This window comes from Physella acuta, unplaced genomic scaffold, assembly GCF_028476545.2.
Source record: "Physella acuta isolate Inbredline_101_S28 unplaced genomic scaffold, ASM2847654v3 ptg000074l, whole genome shotgun sequence".
NCBI lineage: Eukaryota > Metazoa > Mollusca > Gastropoda > Physidae > Physella > Physella acuta.
In genome coordinates, this window is record NW_026731594.1 from 902,891 (window position 1) to 926,435 (window position 23,545).

Here is a 23,545-nt window from a genome sequence, read left to right on the forward strand (position 1 = left end):
TTAACTTAAGAAGGTTAACATTTTACGCATTGTTTTTTGTATTAAACGATAAAACAAAATTAATCAAACATCGATTAAATACGTTTAATATTAAGTTTAGCGTAATTAAAATAAATTGTTACAAAAATAGTCATAATTTAGTTGCAGGTAAATAAAGCAATGAAACACATATGTATTAATTACGTTTAATAATGATTTTAGGTAAGCAGTATGTTGTATTTAAATTGCAGGAAAAAAAAGATTAAATCACATCAATGTACATGTGGTTAGCCACATCTGTTGATTCCAGAATTACACATACAGCTCCTGGGTTAGGCGTACCTCCGAGAGGAATGTCTTCACTATCTACCTGTGAATAACAGGTTTCTTGTTGGTTTGGCAGGAGAGTAGTTTTATTTCCGGGACAAGAAGCGGCACTGTTGCCGGCACTAAGACCGGAATTAAACCCTATATTACTGGCACTATACACGACAGAACTGTAGTACGCTTGGTCTTGGGATGGTTGGTCAAGATGTTGGTTAACGTTAGGGTTAGCAGACTCCTGGTTCGTAGGTTGTACCCGGTGGAGACGTGTTATCAGGTACAGTATGACGAATACCAGAAAGAGGATGACTGTGCCGAGTACAGCGCCGACGACCTGGGCTGCATTGTTGGTACAGTCGGGTACAGTAGACGTCGGGTGAGTGGTTGCTTGTATGGGTACAGTTGTGTTCAGTACGGTTGTATTCAATACGGTTGTGTTCAATACGGTTGTGTTCAATGCGGTTGTGTTGATGGTTGTAGAGGGTGATGTATATTTTGTGGTGTAAGACATCGCTTAACTCAGAAGAATCGCTGTCCAAAGTGATCCTTTTTATTCAAACACCAGATCAGATTTTGGCTTTGTTATGTATCATAGTATACATTTCACCAGATTAGCTTTTCTTCATGTTTTGTGTACTAAAATAATGAAAAAAACAAAGTATCAGTTTCAAACTATTGCATCTTCTGCATTATCTAAAAATAGTTTTTTGACACTTTTAATACAAATACTTATTTTCTGGATTAAAATTTGAATATCAAGCAATACAAAATATTAAAATATCAGACATAATTTAAAAGAGAATAGGCTACGTCAAAAAAATGTAGTAAAATGTGAAATAAGCTATTTTCTATAGCTCTCTTATGATAGATTAACTTAAATGTATTAATTCATGTTTTTTTTTGGTAGGGGGAATTTTTGTAACTATGACAACGGTGTCCATCTTAAAAAAAATAACTTATTGGTAGGTTTTCAAAATTTTATAAAATGTTAAATTTTAAGCCCATCAGAGTATGAACTTATGGTAATCTAAAATACGTTAATGTACTCAGCTACATGGATGTTAAGCGCTAATATTTAATCTAATTTAGGGTGAATTAGCTAATTATTGTTCAAGAGAAAACAAAGCAACTCAATTGAGCCATCTAGATAGTTATTTTTCTTATCGCTATGCTTACACATTAAAACGACAGTAGAAATAAGTCACCAAGTCTTATTATTACTTACCTAATCCAAACAAAGTATCTAATAGAAAGTATCATACCTCGATATGACCATCACAGTAATGACATTAACCACCTAACCATCTAGATAACAATAGAATTTTGTGTTGTTTTGTCTTGTACGTTTAACACGATGAAGGCAAAATATTTCAACGTAATTCAGATACACGAGAGCTCTTGCATTAATCAAGTTTATTTTTAGTATGTGTTGTTTTAAAGTCAATAGCAGAATTAGGCGTTTCCTGCCAATTGAATACTGTGTCAAGCTACATTATAAAACCCGGTAGTTAATCTGGAAACGGTATTGTTTTAAAGATTATAAGCTGTAAAAATATCGTTAAAATGTGGTTTGAAAAATATTCTGGTTAATTTAACGCATGAAATAATATCTTTTTATAAAGTTTTACATAACAGACATTTATACATCATATATTGCATACACTACTTATAATTTGTGTTCATATTTATTTCAATTTTTATTTGTTTTAGTAACGTCCATGTTGCTATTACAAAGCCAATTACACAACTATTACACGAATCAGCAAACTTTAAAATGCAGTTGTTGGTACAGTTCGCTTACGAAGCGACCAACACAAGGGCGTTAAACAACTCTATTCAACAGTACAAGCAAGACAACATACAAACACACACATCAACCCACATTGCCACTAGACGACCCACATAAATATGCAGCCAGTTCGAGGGGCAACCCATAAACAAAAGACTCAGACAAACCACAAGATAACTCATTAACTAACGACTCAACCAAACCATAAGGCAACCTATAAACAAAACACTCAACACACTAGACAACCCATAAACTAACGACTTAACTAACCCACAAGACAACCCATAAAAAACGACTCAAGACCATAGACAACCCATAAACAAACGACCCAAGACACTAGACAACCCATAAACAAACGACCCAAGACACTAGACAACCCATAAACAAACGACTCAAGACAATAGACAACCCATAAACAAACGACCCAAGACACCAGACAACCCATAAACAAACGACCCAAGACACTAGACAACCCATAAACAAACGACCCAAGACACCAGACAACCCATAAACAAACGACCCAAGACACTAGACAACCCATAAACAAACGACCCAAGACACTAGACAACCCATAAACAAACGACCCAAGACAATAGACAACCCATAAACAAACGACCCAAGACGCTAGACAAACCATAAACAAACGACCCAAGACGCTAGACAACCCATAAACAAACGACCCAAGACACTAGACAACCCATAAACAAACGACCCAAGACAATAGACAACCCATAAACAAACGACCCAAGACGCTAGACAAACCATAAACAAACGACCCAAGACGCTAGACAACCCATAAACAAACGACCCAAGACAATAGACAACCCATAAACAAACGACCCAAGACAATAGACAACCCATAAACAAACGACCCAAGACGCTAGACAAACCATAAACAAACGACCCAAGACGCTAGACAACCCATAAACAAACGACCCAAGACACTAGACAACCCATAAACAAACGACCCAAGACAATAGACAACCCATAAACAAACGACCCAAGACGCTAGACAAACCATAAACAAACGACCCAAGACGCTAGACAAACCATAAACAAACTACCCAAGACAATAGACAACCCATAAACAAACGACCCAAGACGCTAGACAAACCATAAACAAACGACCCAAGACGCTAGACAAACCATAAACAAACGACTCAACCAAACCCCAAGGCATCCTGTGAGGGTGGGGGTGAAGAAGACGAAACTGGGCTTTTGTTTAATTTTGTGAAATCACCACACACAAGTCTAATTCAAGATTTAATGTTCCTTATTTTACACAATTTAACTTCCTACTTCTACCTAACTAGTCTATACTATATACTGTCTACTAATACTACTAACTACATTCTTCTATCTAACTGCACCCTCCCATGACCATCCCTAACACAACCCATGAACAAAATACTCAACCAACCCACAAGACAACGCATAAACAAACGACTTAACCAACACAGGGTAACCGATAAACATAACGACTCAACCGATACACCAGACAAACAATAAACAAACGACTCAACACACTAGACAACCCATAAATAAACGACTCAACCAACCCACAAGGCAACCTATAAACAAACAACTCAACCAACCTACCAGACAACCCATAAACATAAGACTCAACAAACCCACACTGCAAGGCATAAACAAACGAGTTTGCCAATCAACGAGACAACCCGCCGACCAAGATAGCCCACCTGTTTGCTAGTCATTAACACACAATAATCAGGAAGGTAAAAATCACTGACAGCCGGTTTGAAAAAAAGTGTTTTCTTTAACGTATCTAAAATTGTTAATCCAGTAACAAAACAAATAAAAATCAACAATAATGTTTAGTTTGTGACAAGCACTACAGATCACATTTCATGATCTTTCGTTTAACAGTACATGGTGTAGTACCCAAGTTAATCTTCTCGTAATGTAAATTAACATAGTGATTCTCACTCTTTTTGTTGTCCCATGTCAAATCACACGTTTAATTTATATCCACTGCGGTGGATTACCTGGCCTGGTGAAAATATGTGCTCGTGTTATCCAACGATAAGCGCCATGCATGCTTTATTGTTATAGGTGGAAGGTTAATGTTCTGCCACTTGCCTTGTCAAATCTAAAACTGTTTTTGTATGTTAATATTACACACATACATGCGTATTATATAATGTATAGACTTTTAAAACAATTGTACACGTAATTATTTTTACATATTAAAATAGGTAAAAGTAATATCTGTTTACATTCAACATTATAATTATAATTCATTTTATTTCAAGATGTTTATTTTTAGATCGGCTTGTCGTTGCGGAAAAGCTCATGACTAAGACATTTGTCCTTGAGATAATTTGTCCTGAGATCTTTTGTCCGTGAGGTATTTTGTCTGGGACATTTTGTCTGAAATCATTTGTCTTGAGATCATTTGTCATGAGATCATTTGTACTGAGATCATTTGTCCTGAGATCTTTTGTCCGTGAGATATTTTGTCTGGGACATTTTGTCTGAAATCATTTGTCTTGAGATCATTTGTCGTGAGATCATTTGTCCTGAGATAATTTGTCCTGAGATCTTTTGTCCTGAGATCATTTGTCATGAGATCATTTGTACTGAGATCTTTTGTCCGTGAGATATTTTGTCTGGGACATTTTGTCTGAAATCATTTGTCCTGAGATTTTTTGTCCGTCAGATATTTTGTCCGTGAGATATTTTGTCTGAGATATTTTGTCTTAGATCATTTGTCGTGAGATCATTTGTACTGAGATATTTTGTCGGATTTATATTTTGTCAGAGATCATTTGTCCTGTCACCACTCCTCTAGCATGAGGGGAAACTCATAAATCAAACAACGATTTTTTTTTTGTAGATTAAAATAGACAAAGACTACGGGAGAAATTCCAGAAAGAAATAGCAGATTGTATTTCAATGTGACAAAACTTGTTGTCGTAGATAATGCACAAAATTTAATGGTGGTCCTAATTGCTTTGACCACAGGTGCTTTGACCATAGGGGGTTTGATCATAGGGGGTTTGACCAAAGTGGAGCTTTGACCATAGGAGTTTTGGTCGTAGGGGGTTCGACCACAACGGGGCTTTGACCACAGAGGTGGGTTAACCGTAATAAGTCTGGCACTGTCTTCAAGGTTCCATCTGCTAGCCATACAGGTGCACGTGCTAGGCCATCGATGAGCTCGTGACAACCGAGTATGATAATACGATCATCACCTGGACCTGAATCAAATTGAACGAAGTGACGAAAAGGCTCCGGTATCTCAAATTCAAGATAATGAGGAATAGTAGGCATTGCTTTACTCTTCTGTATGTGCTTTCTCAACGCTCTTGACAAAGTTGTTTTATTGGGTAATGCGTGCAAAACACGATCTGTGCGAGTTGACGCGACTGTCGTTTGTATTGCAGCTGGTGTAGCAAGAGTATCCTCAAGTCTTCGTTTTATTTCTATAACACCTCGTTTTGCCGAACCATAGCTAATGTTTTCTTCGCGTGTAAATGTTGAGGATTTTCCCACCTATAATGACAAGAGCGAGTGCAATTATTGTAGCTTTGCAAGTGCGATTCTTCCTACACAGCCAAACGTGTGATCCATCCTGGCGTTCTCTGTGAAACCAAAATTCATGTTCAGGATACAATACAGTTCTTTTACCTTTTTACCTCTGTACTCCCCAAGAATTTTTTTTTTACATAGAATGGTGTAGATTACTTGTATTTATACTTGATGATTTAACATATTATTACATCCTATCGCAATTTAAAATATAAGTTAGCAGCTTTTAAAATGATTCCCTACCATATATGGACACAGCGCTTGTTGTCTTTTTCTTCTTTTTTGTTCTTAATTTTAACACGTTTTTCCTAACTCAGCTTCGCGTTTGTTTGTTTGTTGTTAAAATTGACTACGAAAATTAGCCCACAAAAAACGTGGGTCGGTCAGATTTATGATTAAAGCGAAAAGCACACAACACACGAATTTTGTAAATTTGATGGTGAACGTACCCACGATTTTTGTCATCAAATGTATGAACAGTCATCACAAGAACCTGCACAGCTCGAGGAAGCACAAAATCTACGAGCAGTCATTGGTAGAGCCCCTAGGGTCGGAAGAAAAATTTATTTTCTACTTTTTAGTCCACAAGAAAAATGTGGTTTTTAAAAAAGTTTTTTTTAAGTATTTTATTTAGTGTTGGAAGGGATCGAGCCTTATCTGCCAGAGGTTTGAATTCGACACTTTTTTCGAATTTATCAACCATGAGCTTTTTGCTGACTCGACAACTACTCCGTCAACATTAAGGATACGTGTCAACTGGTTATGCGCCATTGAGGCCATTGACTCCGATTTCAGCCTGCTTTTAATTTTGGATTTGCTTCCATAGCTTTTGTCCAACCAAGAACAAAATACAAGGCAGCAGTTGTTTGATTTTTGGAGTTGTCTCTCCTAGAAGAGTGGCTGTCCCCAGCTAACGAGCCTCATCTGCCCGGGGGGTCGAACTTGAGACTTTTCGGTTTAGCAACCATGAGCTTTACCGTCGACCCCAGCTTGTTATCAAATCCAGCATTGGACAAAACACCTGTTATCAAAGTCGCACAAACCGCCTGTGATCAAACACCCGTTGACAAACCGCCTGTGATCAAAGACCTTATGTGGACAAAACACCTGTTATCAAAGCCGCACAAAGCGCTTGTGATCAAACACCCGTTGACAAACCACCTGTGATCAAAGACCATCTGGTGATAACACACATGTGGTCAAATCCCCTCAGGTCAAAACCCCGCTGTGGTCAAACCACCTGTGGTCAAAGGAGCTCTCTGTTGCATCTTGTTCTAAGTCAAATCACAATTACAGAGAACATTGTATACATTTTAATGCATATGATAATAGATGTGCATTACTATGAAATCCTTTCCCACATTAAAAAATATGAAGAAAGAGCCCTTACATTTTAAGTTTTGCTCTATAAATGGATATGACAATACCCATGTAAACAATAGTTTACTCAATGTGAAATGTTTATATTTATATGTTAATATAAGTGAATGATCGCTGCAAAGTTACGGGCAACAGTACATCCATTTACACAGGTTGTACGCCTTAGCGACAACACATACGTGTACACATAACAGTTGATCATTTCCACACTGTAGTGTGATAGAAAGTTAGTGTTAGGCTGCTGAATGGATCAAAAGAGTTTAGGCCTATATACACACTGAAATATGCTGAGGTGGGTGTATTTGTGAAGTGTAGTATGTGTATGTGTGTGCTCTGTGAAAAAGTTAGACATATTCATACAGCTTTTCGTTTCTTTCAACTTGAATGTTTCAGTCTGAACAAATATGAATAGACCATCAAATGTGAATTTCATATGAGTATGTTTATGCAGATAATCCAATATATATATATATATATATATATATATATATATATATATATATATATATATATATATATATATATATATATATATATCTGTGTGTATGTTAACTATTGCTTCCCCCTCTCTCTGTCATTCTTTACAATATCCAAAATGTAATTATATAATACATAGGCCTCTATACTTTTATACGTGTGATTATAATGCAAATATGCATTTAATAAAAAACCTTGATATAAGCATGTAAAATCTAGGTTAGACCCTAACGGGGTAGTAGAAAATGTATTTAAATCATAAAATAACAGAACAAATACAACAGCAGACCAGGTAATCACATATATTACATTTTATTTATCCTTGCGCTGATGCCAGTTTATTTAAAGATAGTTTTTTTTTAAATATGTATCGCTGTATAACGTTGTCACCTGACAGTTCAAATTACCGTTGATATTCAAGTATCTAGATTCAGGCTGAGCTTTACAAAAATGTTATGAAGATTACATTTCACAGTGAAGAATGTTAAGATCCTGTGCTGTGTTGACAAAGAGATTTTTGAAGGGAGACAACAATGACGGGAATTGTTTGAATTTATACTACACTTCGGTATAAGGGAACTAATATAAGCCATTAAACTAGGATGTTGAAGTTGAAATTTACTACAGACAAAAAACGTATAATTATTTCACATAATTTAGACGACATATCTATATAATTTGATTTAAATTTTAGAATTGTAAACTATCATTGTTTTTTACAAAGTAATAAGTATTACAATGGAAACAATAAAAAATTTAATTAAATATAGTCAATATACACATATTTAATTAAATATAGTCAATATACACATTTGTTCACGTTGTAAATTAAATTCGAAACCGGCAGTATTTGTTAATGAAAATATATCGATTTTTCCATAATATTTTTATACAAACAAGCATTCAATATAGCTGGCGAGACATCGTTTCTATACACCTTATCAGTTAATTATTTAATGCATACTTAAAAAGATATAATACATTTTTACTCCTACTTTTTATTCAACTAAAACGTTGTTAAATCGTACAAACATTAATTAAAATATAATACACTTAAACTCAGAATTACCGATGTACATTTTGTCAAGTGTAAATTCTGAGTCGCTTTTAAAGTCTGACTTGAGCTGACCCGTCATCTACAACATCATCAGCTGCAGAAATCTCATCCACCCCGTACATACTTGTCATTACAGGTGAGGAGCTTAATGACTCACTGACGTCATCACGGCCATGTGTGACGTCAGCAGCGACGTTGACATGATACACATTTTGTTGAGATAATCCTCCATCTTTATTATCCTTATACGCAACATCGTCTTGCGTGAAATGTATGTCTTCGTTCTTGTTATCGTTGTTTTCATCAGTGGATGCGCTACTCTCATTCAAAGGCTGCTCTTGGTCGGGGTATCTCCGCTTGAAGCAGATAAAAACAACGATAACGATGAGAAGAATCAGCGCCATGCCACCGCTGATGGTTACGGCGATTATGAGACTGGTGTGGTCATCAGAATCCTGTTTAACAGAGATCTGCGCGGAGTTTTTTGAAGAAGTTTCGGGAACATTCGTGGTTTCAGTAGTCTGGAGTGATGAAGTATCACTGGTATTTTGAGAGTCGATAGGGTTTAGTGTTGGGATTATCAAGCATGGGTTAAAACAGGTGGTTGAGTTTAATCCGTCTGATGGTTCTGGTACCATGGTTATGTTGGCGTCTTGGTCATGTGACCACAGGATGAGCACACATATGTCAGTGCAGGAAGCGATGGTGTTTGTATCCAGCGGAAAGATGCGGCCGTAGTTGGTGCAGTCGGTGATGATGTGGGTATTGGAGCAGCTGAGAATGTCAGTGGAGGATGCGTGGCACTCGTAGAATAAGGTGCCGTTGGTAGGTTCTGTAGGGTTCTGGTGTGTTTCAGTGTAGCCTGTTGGTTGTTGGGGAGATAACTCGTATTTGCTGGTGTCGCTGCTACATAGTGTAGACACGATGCTAAGATAAATAAGATGCATATTATTACTTAAAGAAATGCATAAATTAATGTGTGAAAAGAATATAATTTAATAACAAGATATAATTAACTAATTCTTCAATCGTAAAGATACATTTTGTTTTTCTAATTTTCTGAAATACATTCACACATACAAAACACACACCAACAGACAAACACTGGCACACATAAACAAACACATATACAAACTTGTAATATCCTAACTGTGGGAAACTGAAAAAAAACATTTATACGCAATAAACGTACCTGTTGTATAAGTAATCATTCATGTCAGTGAATCTGTTGTACGTCACATTGTCAGCATTCATGTAGGACACTGACAAACGAACTGAATAGACACTGTCAGCTGTTAGCAGTAGACTTAGACACAATACCACCACATTGACCGTTTCACGGGTATGCCACATTCTTGTGACGCTCTAAGATAGAAAAAAAACATAAGAAATAATCCCATGTGTCGGTGAAGACACGGTTTCATTTATTTTTCATGATGTGATTTTTTAATTACTAAGATTTTAAGTTTTTAAATACTTTTCTTGCAGAACATATTTTTCCAGTAAAGAAATGATTGATGCTTTTAAAAATGTTATAATCTGCGAAACCGAAAAGTACCGAGTTCGAACCCTCGGGCAGATAAGGCTCGATAGCTGGGGACAGCACCTCATCTTGTAGAGAAAACAGATGATACTAACACTAATCACTGGGCGGATGACCTTCCATCAAACGTCACCGACCAGGGCGCATGAGTTCCTAGATAAACTTCAACGGCCACGAGTTCGTGACTAAGGCGAGCCACCTAGATGGAGGCCCCGGCTGTGGTCAGGCATGGGGAAGGGGGTGGGGAAAGCCGCCATGGGGCACTTAGTCCTAGACACTCCACTCTGTGGTGCCTCAACAAGCCGAACTTTTAAGGTACGTACTTTGACTGGAGGCTTGATATCATACTATTAAATTATGTGACTAAAACCGCGGGCTGACTTACGTAGCCGAGTACACTACACTCTACTAAAAAAAAATCAATAAATTCCTTCACTTTGAATGGCTTCAATAGCCTTAGATACATACAAGTAAAACCTTCACTAAAATTGCCGATCTTGTTTGGTAGGCCTACTTGATGGCGAAAGCGGGGACGAGAGTGCAACTGTTACAACAGAAACTTCTGCCTTACATAGAGTGATAAAATTAAAGCAAAACGTAGAGAAGACTTACAGAGAATTGCTTGACATCGTTCTATGCCCTATATTTGCCTCACATAATGCTATGGTGAACTACACGAATGACGAATTAAGTAGTCACATAAGAGATTACGATATTGCACAATACTAACTATACACATTTTCTTCAACTTTTAACTAAATGCATCAGTCAAGTTTTCTGTTTTCTGTAAATAGTCATTGTTGCATTGAATTTGGAACTATGTTCATTACTCTGCAGTTGTAATTTATAATGAACATATTTGTGAAAATTGAAAAACTAACCATTAATAAACTAATAATCTAAATTAAATGCATTTACGTTTAAAGTTTCATGTGCATGTATTATAGAAGGCGTACATTTAAGTATTAATTACAAATGTATCAACAATAGTAATCATTAGTATAAACACATAGTAATAAAAGCAATGTTTTAATTAATCATCTGTCATTCTAAACGTTTACTATAAAATAACATGTTATATTTACCTTTTTGTACAAATAATTCACTACTGAAAATATCCGCGCCTTGCCTAGACAGCAACCAACAACATCCCACACGTAGAATCCAGTACACTCTAAACATTTAGCTGTTGATTTTATACAGCGTTACAGTGTATGTAGTCAGTGGACCGAAACGGCACGTAGTAGACCCGAGAGACAGACGAACATAGACTAGAGTTCTCTATGTGTGAATGTACTGTAAAGGGGGAGAAGGCTGGTGTATGTGTTTACATACAAAGGGCGGTTGTGTGTGTGTGTATGTGTGTGTGTGTGTGTGTGTATAGAAGGTGGGGAGGTTGGTAAAAAAATATTTAAAAATACAAATTAAAAAAAAATATTTAAAAAAAACCTCGAAAACAAGCATGTTTACAATCGAGTGATTTTCAGAGTTTCATCCAGGCATCTCTTCGGAGGGAAGGGGGGGGGGGGGGGGTTGCTTCCCAATACACTTTTACTAGTGTCCGCCCCCTCGAAAAGTGTTGACCCCCCCCCCCCGAACATTTCAAGTGCCCCCCCCCCACCCCGGGGAAAAAAGTCTGGAATAAACACTGGTGATTTTATATTTAAAGTACACACATTTTACCAAAATACTATTTGAGTGCACATTTAAATTTTTTTCCTGATATTTTTAACACGCAAAGCTTTACTATGTTCTTTTACTTTGTTACCAGTAAAACTCTAGTTAAAGTGTGCAAGCAGTTTGATGTAATATTTTATAGTGTGATAAAGTAAACAGCAGGCTTCTTTGTGAGATTCAGGCACTTTTTTTTATATTAAAACATATTGCTTACACGTAATGATAGAACTGAACTGTTTATAGTATTAAAAAATACAAAATCAAAGCTCTTCTCAATAAAATGTCTAGATTGATTTTATTTCACATCCGTTGCATTTGGTATATAGATTTGCAATAGACCTATGTAGACACATAGAGAAATGTCAAAATATGAAATATAGAACACTCTTACACTATACGTAACACTATACATACTTACATTCTACATTAAAGAAAGATTGTCTAAGAATCAAGCGAAAACTAAAACCCAGAATGTAAGGTACAATAACACAGTACACCAAAGTCGGATACGCACAGTGTACTTTATCAAATATTATGTTGACTTACCGTATTGGTGCAAAACTTGTTGAATGTAGAACCTCTATAGTGCACAATGAAAAGGCACAAGAGGACTTTCGGTAGTTTCACGATCCATATATTTTAATTTTTCATCTTTTCTAGCCCCGTAATACTAGAAGAACCATCTGCAGCACAATATGTTACATATTATTTTAAATAATTTTATTATTTTTTTTACCTTACTATATTATATAGCGGAGATAACATTACTCTTACATTCCCATAACCTAAATATAATAAAACAACTATCTATTTCCCTTTAAACTACATTAAAATATACAAGCGCGTTGCTTATTTCGTTGACCGTTGATGTAATGAATCACTACCATTAAAGACGACCATCGGCAGTGATAACATTTCGTTAGCTTCAACACTGAAAATGTTCAATTTTTTAATTTACGCCGTAACACATGGAAGTGCCACCCAGTGTGGGTAGAGCCATGGTTACAATATACTAGCGTAATGTATTTTGTTATTAGTAATTGGGCGTAATGTAATTCCCGGTGCTGTGTTTTCCCTCTGTTGTTGTTTGGTATTTCCTTCATTGAACATTTCAAAGAAAGGTTATTCCATTTACTCAAACCGTTCATTTAGTGTTGTAGTGACTTAGGGTCAGGACTTAGGCCTACTATTACAATGTTAACACTGTAGTGATGTATCTCGTGTGTGTATATATATATATATATATATATATATATATATATATATATATATATATGACAATATTTATAAATATAGATATAGATATTTATATATATATTTATATATATGTATATGTATATATATATATATATATATATATATATATATATATATATATATATATATATATATAGTTAAAATATACCCGTTAACAAAGTAACGTAACTTTGTAAAATTTGGAAAATATATATCCTTATTATGTCCCTTTAATTTCAAGACGTTCATATTTTTAATCGTTTTGTAGACAGTTAAAAAAAAAACGTGTGTTTATGTTAGTGTGAATATTCTGTAATTATAAACATAAACCGTGTTGCACCTTGCGTATGTGTTTATTTCTTATGTGTTCTTACATAATTAAAATAATAAGGCTCTTACATGAAAATATAATAGTTAGAGATTAGCAGCACTATTTTATTTTTGCAAATCGAAAACATGTTTTTTAGAATTGCATTTTCTTATCTTCTTCTTCATTCTTAATTTTAATGTTGAAAGGGATCCCCTCCAACACAATTAAATATACGTGTCAACTGGTGATGCGCCATTGAGGTTATTGACTCAGATTTCAGCCTGCTTTTCTATTAGGATTTGCTTCCAAAAAAGAACAAACTACAATGAAATTGTATGATTTTGGTGTTGTTTCTCGTAGAAGACCCTCTGTCTGAGGGTTCGAACTCGAGACTTTTAGGTTTAGCAACCATGAGCTGTACTAACTCGACCACGCCGACCTCTATCTGATATATTTTAAGATTTCTTGTTTTTAAACCTTCTTATATTTGCTCTTAGAGGTACCAGAAACATTCACTACAATGCGTGTACACTTTTTAAATAAAATAATTGCTTTGGTTTTGTTGCAGGGCCATTTTATGTTGCTAAACTTGCTCAGAACATATGTGTACATATTCTAGCTTGTTTTGTAATGTATTTACATTTCGGTATAGTATGGCTAACAATAACAAATAAAATAGTTAAAGTTTTCCACGTCATTATGACCACTAATAAATTAAAGTAACTGAAGAATAAAGAACGTGAATAATGAATCAATTGTTGCAACGTGTAGCATAAAACATGTCATATGCAAATATTTAAAGGTCATAATATAGCACATGCTGTGTTCGACACAGCATAACTTAGACCTAAAAAATCTAACGCTTTAAGACGGCAGAAGGAAGTCAAAAAACATTTAAAGACCGACCCGGCCAGTTCTGAACCGAGCGGCATTTCTAAAGAGTTAAAAATAGACTATAGAATTGTTTCTTTTGACTGAGATTACACTAACAAGCTCCCCTTTCTTGTCAACAGATTTGAATGGTTGTGTGTGTGTATGTGTGTGTGTGCACGTATGTATGTTTTATGTGTGTGTGTGTGTTTTATGTGTGTGTGTCTGTATGTGTGTAGAGTAAAGAAAAACACGTCGCAATGAGTGTGATAAATACCTTTTAAAAATAATTAGGCCTCCTTCATTTCAAATATGAAGTTGTAAAGTAATACGCTATTAGTGGAGGTGGGTTGTTATTGTTATACTATGAAGATAAAGAACATATATATTTACCTTGCAGTTCATTGTTATCCAGAGGTCTTTAAAACACACTGATATATATTTATATGTATATATATATATGTATATATATATATATATATATATATATATATATATATATATATATATATATGTTAATCAATATGTAATGTTATGTTATGTTATGTGCTTAAATCAGTATTATTTGACAATATTAACAAGTGTGCGTCTAGTCTCCTAAGGAATTCAGTAAAAGAAAAAAAAATGCATTTATTTTATCTTCACGTCACTACTTTTGATACCATCAAACTCTGTAGCACGTGTGAGTTATCTATCTGTTATGTATGCCCGTATTGGTGAATGACACGTGAACAACTTTCTAAGTAAAACTCTATGTCCTGTATTACTAAAATAGAATGTCAACAACTTTCATTTCCATCATTAATCTCTGATTCTAATGTCATTTAGACTATCGCAAAAAAAAAAGACGTAATCGTTCTATAAGTTATACGTGCTCTTTATCGATATAAACTCGTCTTGTTCTGGGAGACATACATTATCTTATATATATATATATATATATATATATATATATATATAGACCCTTGTAGTTCGAGTAGCTGGGATATTTAAAATTAGAAGTTGTTACAATTGAAATGTGATTTGTGTTGATGCTGTTTTCTCTTATTGACTTATTGTAAATTATTACTTCATCTTTTTGACTGTGTTTACTCTCTATATTCTATTACTCTGTATTAAAACTCAGCGTATTTTAGAAAACAAAGAAGTTTATAATTATATCAAGCAATTTCAAACCCACGCTTAGTATTCTAAGTAACACGCCATATTAACTTAAATTGCATCTTGTCTAAATATTCATATATGTTTTCATTTGAATTTGCGTAATTTTCTTGTCAACTGCGTATACCTTTTTTTTCTTTGCAGTGCTTTTATTAAATATATGTGTCAGATCCGTCATGTATTGATATTTTGTGGAACGCAAACTTGTATAATTATTGCAGCTGCTAAGTGATTGTGTGTTGGCTGAAAACTAGCATTCTTAAACTAGATGTCGAAATGCTATTTGATTCATGTCATTGGCTGCTTTGGTTTGCGTTAATTGTATTTCTTACAGGACACTAGGATTCGCACGCAGTAGTTGCAAGGACAAATCCGTTTCATGGATGTTTTAATTGTAAATTTGGCAAACTTTTAGAATGTTAATTTGGCCACCGTTTAGAACGTTAATTTGGCTACAGTTTAGAATGATAACCTGGATTTAGACACCGTTTATCCGCATCAGTTTGTTGTTTGCTTGTCATCAAAACAAAACTTGAGGCACGGTATGTATCACTATATTGATTAGTTACATTAAGACGCTGCCTGTTCAATGCTACGATATAGGCCTACTTTAAAGCCTAGCATATGAAGAGACTTCGTTTTCAAACTTATTGAGATATACTTACATATGTAAGCAATCTAGAATTAGTCCAATAAGCAAACACATGTGATACGATTTTTAAAAAAAATCTAATGGCAGAAAACATTTCGGAGTTAACTTAAAGTTTCCCCAAACGCTCATTCTGTAGAATAAGCGAGAAACAGGCACGTTAACTGACAAACACACGCTTTTTTTAAAAAATAGGTACATTATATTTCCTCAAGCAACCCAATAAATATAGCTTGTATTTATTTCATAGTCATTTACTTTAAAAAGATATTATTTCTCCCCTTATTTAAAAGATTCATGTTATTATAAATTATTATTTTTTTTAAAAATTCGTATTAGGTCCCAAACCTATAGATGTTTAGTGTAATTACTTTAGTTACTATCAACTTATACATGTTGGTCTTAATATTGCCAAGAATGGATGCTGCTATAACTGAAGATTTATATTTGGTAACGATCGATTAGAATAACATTAGGAATTGGATTTCTAAATTACCTATGATATATCTTACAACATACTTGTCCAGTAGTAATATCTATGAAGTTAAATCTTGCTTTTGTTTGTAGGATAATAATTGCACATTCAATTTACATGCACACTTAGCAACATCCTTATAACGATGACACTCGCTCACATCAAAATGTTCTTAGGTTGTTTTTTATTTTATTTTATGTAAGAATACAAATACTTGACTATACACACAATAGTATTCCAAATCCATGATATGAATGATGGATATATTTTGCATTATAAGCAAATTTTAATAAATTAAAAAATAAAACATAATAAAATGTTCCAATATATGATTTCCACATATATCTTAAAATAAATATTGAATGTACATATTTAAAATATATTTACATAGTATGCTGAACTCTATGGAATAAAAAATAAACAAAAATAGGATCATTGGTACATCACACAACACTGATTCGCATAGTTTTAGCAACATTATTTTGCACACGATTATATTTCAGTAGTACTTTGTTCGTATTATTTTAACAATATGAATACCTGCATACCACTTCAAAAACTAACGTAACACTTCATTGTGCAGGAAATATATCGTTACATTAACATTTAACAAAAATATGGATGCAAAATATATATTCAGTAACATGTATACACTTATATTATAATTAACTGCCTAAGCACATTATCTTGGTGAAAAATATATGCAAAATAATAATATTCAATAGGTATTACCAATTTGCATATTTCTATTTGTAAATTAGCTTTGTTTTACTTAAGTGTAATCATTTTCGTAAACCAAATATTTAATATTACTTATCTTGAATACATTGAGAAAACCTGTCTTAATTATATGAAATCTAAAATAAATCTGACATAACAAAGGTTTAAAAAAAAGAAGTAGTAAAATTTATAGTATAATTATCTACTGGCTAAACAACACAAAACATGTTTCAATTCTCTAAATGTGCGCTACACATATATACTAATTATAGACTTCTATAAAAACAAAATACAATCAATACACACAATGCATAAAAAAAGAACGATTTCAAGCAAAACTGACTATTTCAAATGATTGTCAACAATAACATTTGCCAGTGTCGTAGGCAAGGGGGGGGGTTAGGGCGGGTTATAATCCTTCCCATGGACTCACACCCCTATATATATATATATATATATATATATATATATATATATATATATATATATATATATATATATATATATATGTGTGTGTGTGTGTGTGTGTGTGTGTGTGTGTGTGTGTGTGTGATTTTATACATATGGAAAAATATTTGAACCCCTTTCTGGCTACGCCAATGACGTGCATTTTATTATGTATTTTGCATGTTTATAAATGTATCACGGTTATATCATAAAACATCGATTTGCTAGAATACTCTCACAGAATTGTTAAATCTAACATATAGGCCTACATTGAACATATTCTTCATTTTGCACAGTGCACATTTTATGCAATACAGCATATTGTGAAGTTTTACCTATTTCTATCAAACAATTCCTGATATACCAAGACACTTCAATTATAAAATTGTAAAGAGTTACAATTTCTCCGTTCTTTTTTTCAAAATTTGTACAGTAAGAAACAACAAATTCTTACAAACTAAGCTATGATTTTACTCCTGAAGAGAAAGTAATTTAAGACGTGTAGAGCTTTAGTTTATGTTTTCTTTAAACTATGAACCACCCAGTTATTTTGTCTTGTACACCCTATAATTTTAAGAAGAAACACATTTGGGAAAAACCCATTACAAAAGGAACATCTGTGTACATTTGTATTACTCTTACTTATATCACAAGCTTTCAGGATAAGAAAGTTAAAAAAAAATCAAACGATATACAACCCTATAGCCGGTTTATGTTATATAATATCAACACGTTATAAAAACAAACTGATAAGAACGTGTGTGAAGGAAGCTTAAGAGCTAATCCCACCAGACCGGTTTGTTTTCTTTGTCAACTGTTGCAACACATAGTCATGTTGTATACGCGGCTTCTCTTATTCAGTTAGAAAAAAAAATCAAAACAAAATATGAATTGCTGTGCTGTGTCATATTTGAAATTAAAATATTCATAGTTTAACTGTGCGGGGTAGTTGTTTGATAATCATTTAAATTTAGTATTCAGTTGATATTAACAAGATCAGGGACTAGGGGGTTTGAAAGCTTTTTAATACTGCGTTTTAATACTTTATATGTTTAGTATAGAAAAATACAAAAATTGTTTCGATCAATGTAAATTCGCGTACTAATTTAAATTGATATTAAAATTTTTGTTTCCGCAAGTTAACTAACTGTTTTATGATAGAAAATATTTCGCGAAGTTAGATGCTAATTGCTCCATTGGTTGCGTATATAAATATGTGACTGTTAACTATTGAAATTAAAATTGGCTGGGCAGGATACTATTGCAAAAAGTTATTCTTCGTTTTTGAAAAAACTATATCGTAATATTCTTTATTTATTTATGGTGCACAAAGTTTCCATTCTCCGTTTTAGCTTATGTACAAATACATGATTTAGGAACAAAACAAAGCATATAAGAAAACTAACATAATTATAATTTTGTCTTGACAACTTGTGCGTAGATATCACCAGAGGCTGGATGAAGCACGTGTGAGTCATCAACATGATGGTTATTATCAGCTGACCCAGGCATGTTGTCACGTGATGAGCTGACCTGTTGCTGACCTCTCTGACCTGGGTCACGTGAAGAAATATTTGAATTTTCGTGGTGTGCTATCTCAGTGTTTTTATATTTTAAGTTAGACCCATCTGTTGTGTCATCAGGCATTACATTGTACGGGTTCTGGAACTCCCTAGACTCTTCTCCGAGTTTAGAATACACGTCATTTTTTGTAGACAAGTCCTCAGTAGTTGCGTATCCGAAATCTTCTGTGTCGGAATCGTGTTCAATCGATTGTTGTTTCAAATCGATGTTTGAACTCTCATTCATTTGTTTTAAATGTGTGTCTTTTTCTGATACATGATTATTTATTAGATTCAATTTATTGCTTATACTATCGTGTTTAGTATGTGTGTTATATTCCGGTAGTTCATAATCATTGACAGGAATTTCAACTTTATTGTTGATAATTTGAATTCCATTGCTATAGTTCCCTATGTGTGATGTAACGATAGGCTGTGATTGTACAGTTGTGTCTTTGTTCTCAACCACTTGCTCTTTAGGCTTAGAACTGTTGTTTATTTCATTATCACTGGCAGTAAATGAATGCTTTCTGTGTGGTCTTTTCTTTCTTTTGATGCATATAAGAACAACTATCACAACCAGACAAAGAATGAGAAACAGACCTCCTCCAACACAAGCACCTATAATGATTGTTGTTTCAGTGTCATCTGCCCCGTGTCCGTGTAAAGAACCTGGTGCTGCTTTTGTTATCGATGTTGATGGTGATAATGTTGATACAGGTGACGTCGACAACGTCTGTATAGAGCTTGTTATGTAGCCTTCGGTTATCTGGGTAGTTGTAGTTCGAACATAATTGTCTCCGTCACATAAGGATGCACAAGAATTATTCAAACCTATTGAGTGATAATTCCATAGATACGTGTAAGTAAACTCTGACCATATGGTTGGTACACATGTATCCCATGTGTTTGAATCATTTAGACTAACAATAGGAACATGGTTTGTTTGAGATAACTCTATGTTGTTATTCTTCCTCTGTCTGGTACACGTTATAGTTGGTTCTGTGTAGCTACAGTTGTATAAACACTGGTAGTCAGATGATTGTGATATGTTGAATGATGTAATCACAGCCGAATTTAATAGAAGTCCATCTACGATAGTGCACTTGTAATGTATAGAAAGTGTTGTGGCTTGTTTTAAATTCTCGTAAAAGCTGGAAATTAAATTTAAAAAAAAAATACATTTTATAACATACATTTTTGTTTTAATTTTTTATACTTTTTGCATGAAAGTTGAGTTGTAGGCCTATTCCATTCACATTTTTAAATTTAACATATATTTAGAGCGTGTTTATATTTGTCAAATTAGTTTAAAACAAAAATGAAAAATATATAACATTTACCTTAAATAAGTTGCATGGTCAAAAGTGCAAGCTGCATTATTAGTATTATTGATTTTTGGGTATAAAGTAAGCACATTGGCAGCTATCCCGTCTATCAACGTTAACCAAACAAATATGTATCTAACCATTTTTAAATTATGAAATAATAATCTTTCAGAAAATACACCTTTTTTTCTGCAAGCTAACACACACAACTCTACTGTGCAGCTTTAAGTGAAGAACAAGGAAGTTTAAATATTTTTTTTAAAAGCCTTATGTTCTAAAAATAACCTTGTTTAACCAGTCTATTTACATTACATGTATGTACCTACAAAGATCGGTTACATTACTCTGTCTTTATTGCTTGCTAAACAGTATTTGGCCAGTTTGCATCTGCCTAATACTTAACTTGTCAGTTAGCCCCTCCCTCCATCTTTTAAAATGTGTGTTTGTGTGTTTATTCGACGTTATAAAATATCATAAGGTAACGGCGTGATCGAGTCGGAGAGCATATGGTTGCTATATTAGATCCATGGTGGGCTAGACTCAGTCATCGAAGGCAACAACCCACCCATAAGAGGAAACCCTATAATTCAACAATCGTAGATTGTTTTTTAGTGATATGAAAGTAAATCAATTAAATAAAACAGGCTGACGCATAACATATTGACACGTAATACGTAATTGTTTTAGAGTCTATCCACACCAATATCACAATAAAGAACGAACAAGAAGACTTTTTATTCTGAAGTTGATTACTATTGTATAGGCCTACATTATTCAGTTGTTTTTTTTTTTAAATATACTAGGGGCGGATTAAGGGTGAGCGGGACCGCGGGCTGAAATTTTTTGTTGGCGCCTTTTATATATATATATATATATATATATATATATATATATATATATATATATATATATAGAGAGAGAGAGAGAGAGAGAGATATATATATATCCTAATATATAAAAACCTGTGTGTGCACTTCTCTCTCTCTCCGTCCACAAAATATATTCACACTCTATGAGATCAGTATCTTCAGCGATATATTATGGAGAACTTTATACGGACTTTTGTTGAAAATAATATGCTGGGTGTTTTACATGAATAAACTAAATTTTATTTAAAGAAGGAATATAAACATAAAGGCATATTAGAATGTAGAAACACACTTTTAATTATGCAGCCGGAAAAGAGTTGATGGTTGTGACGTAACATGCCATATGTTTAAACTATGGAAGGAACACAAACACTATGGCGTCATCATCCAATTTTAGTAATACAAATTACTTTAAAAAAAATTAACAATAGAAATACCATTGAACAGCCGGGTTTTTAAAGGAATCATTTAATTATCTTAATCAGTGTGTTCATTTAATATGGTGCTGTGTTGACTAATAAAGTATTAAATTTGGTTTTTCTATAGGTATTGGTAGCCTATGTTATTTAGCTACTCATTATTTCTTTGCATTGTCACTAATATCGTCCAATGTGTAGTAAAGCACATTGCTTTTTGACCAATAACTATTTTATAAATTATATTTTCAAACAAGTTTAACAATAAAAATACATAGATCTATTATTAACGTGGAACGGGTACCGATGGCTAGTATATATGTATATATATATATATATATATATATATATATATATATATGTGTATATATATATATATATATATATATATATATATATATATATATATATGTATGTGTGTGTATATATACATAGATCTATATATGTGTGTGTGTGTGTGTGTGTGTGTGTGTGGGGGGGGTGTGTGTGTGTGTGTGTGTGTGTGTGTGTGTGTGTGTGTGTGTGTGAAAACAATAAGTAAATTAATGCTAATGAAAATAAGCTGCTAGTATTCCAAGATTGGAAAAAAAAGTCAACTGATGGGTATTTGGCAAAGTAATTTATACACGTTAGTCTTTGCATTAGGTAACTCCCTCGGTATTACCTAAGCTACTGACGCTTGGATATATGCATAAACATGCGAAAAATAAACAAATCTTAATTCATCGGTAGGGTCGCCGGCGGAACAGCCTGATTCAACCTAGTAAACGACTATAATACCCCCATATTATCCATAAAATAAACGAAAGGCAATATTTAAGATATCAGTGTTTTACATACCACAGTGTATTTTATCAACCCATGCTAATTATATATTCTAACAATAATGTCCTCAAGCACGTACGCATGATTTTGCATTCAAATTTTTTAATAGCGTGAATTGAATTTCTTTTTACAAGCTTTTATTTAACTCACTTCCTCTGTCGTCAGTCGTCAGTCGACAGTCTGTCGTCAGTCTAGATCGAAACGCAAGAGTGAACATTCGGAAACTTCTACTTGACCGATACGATTCACATTTGGCACGTGGGTCAAGACAATAAGACAATGCAATCTGAAACTAAATTTGACTTAATTGGATGCCTAATTAATTTTTATGAATTAATTAAAATTTGGACCGAATTAGTAGGCATGTCTATCCAACCACACCACACGCGTCATCACGTTCCATAGCTGCGCCATCAGGTTAAATAGCTGCGCCATCACGTACAATAGACGCGCAATGATTTTTAGTCATGTAACACTATTGTAAATAAAACATGTAAAGTACTGAAAAAAATTTATAAAAAAACGTTTTAATAACAAGCTTTTATGTACTAATGCACTAAAAAGTAGAAAATAAATTATACACTACTATTTAAATTACTATAAAGAAAAGCGTGGGTCTCTTCTCAAATATTAGTAAAGGTATAAAATAGGTACTAAAGTACTAAAGTGACCCACGCTTTTCTTTATAGTAATTTAAATAGTAGTGTATAATTTATTTTCTACTTTTTAGTGCATTAGTACATAAAAGCTTGTTATTAAAACGTTTTTTTTATGAATTTGTTTTTCAGTACTTTACATGTTTTATTTACAATAGTGTTACATGACTAAAAAAATTTTTTTTATATACCTACCCTCGAAAACTTATACAAGATTATAATTAACGAGCCGACCAGCAGCGT

At 33.6% G+C, this 23,545-nt stretch overlaps 1 protein-coding gene across 1 annotated transcript; it reads right to left on the reverse strand.

Moving 5' to 3' along the window:
• Nucleotides 1-7,571: 7,571 nt before the first annotated feature.
• On the reverse strand, nt 7,572-11,263 carry LOC131953052 (uncharacterized). The gene is made up of 3 exons (XM_059316067.1): nt 11,187-11,263; nt 9,751-9,923; nt 7,572-9,485 (listed from the first exon to the last, which is right to left on the reverse strand). Exons 2-3 carry the CDS (start codon nt 9,909-9,911, stop codon nt 8,609-8,611), a joined length of 1,038 nt encoding a protein of 345 aa, XP_059172050.1. The 5' UTR covers nt 9,912-9,923; nt 11,187-11,263; the 3' UTR covers nt 7,572-8,608.
• Nucleotides 11,264-23,545: the final 12,282 nt, after the last annotated feature.

Excerpts from the sequence above, each read along its gene's own strand:
- LOC131953052 (XM_059316067.1), bottom strand. The coding sequence starts at position 9,911 with ATGTGGCATACCCGTGAAACGGTCAATGTGGTGGTATTGTGTCTAAGT. Across the intron at positions 9,486-9,750 it reads AATGATTACTTATACAACAG|CATCGTGTCTACACTATGTA; the intron begins GTACGTTTATTG and ends TATTTATCTTAG.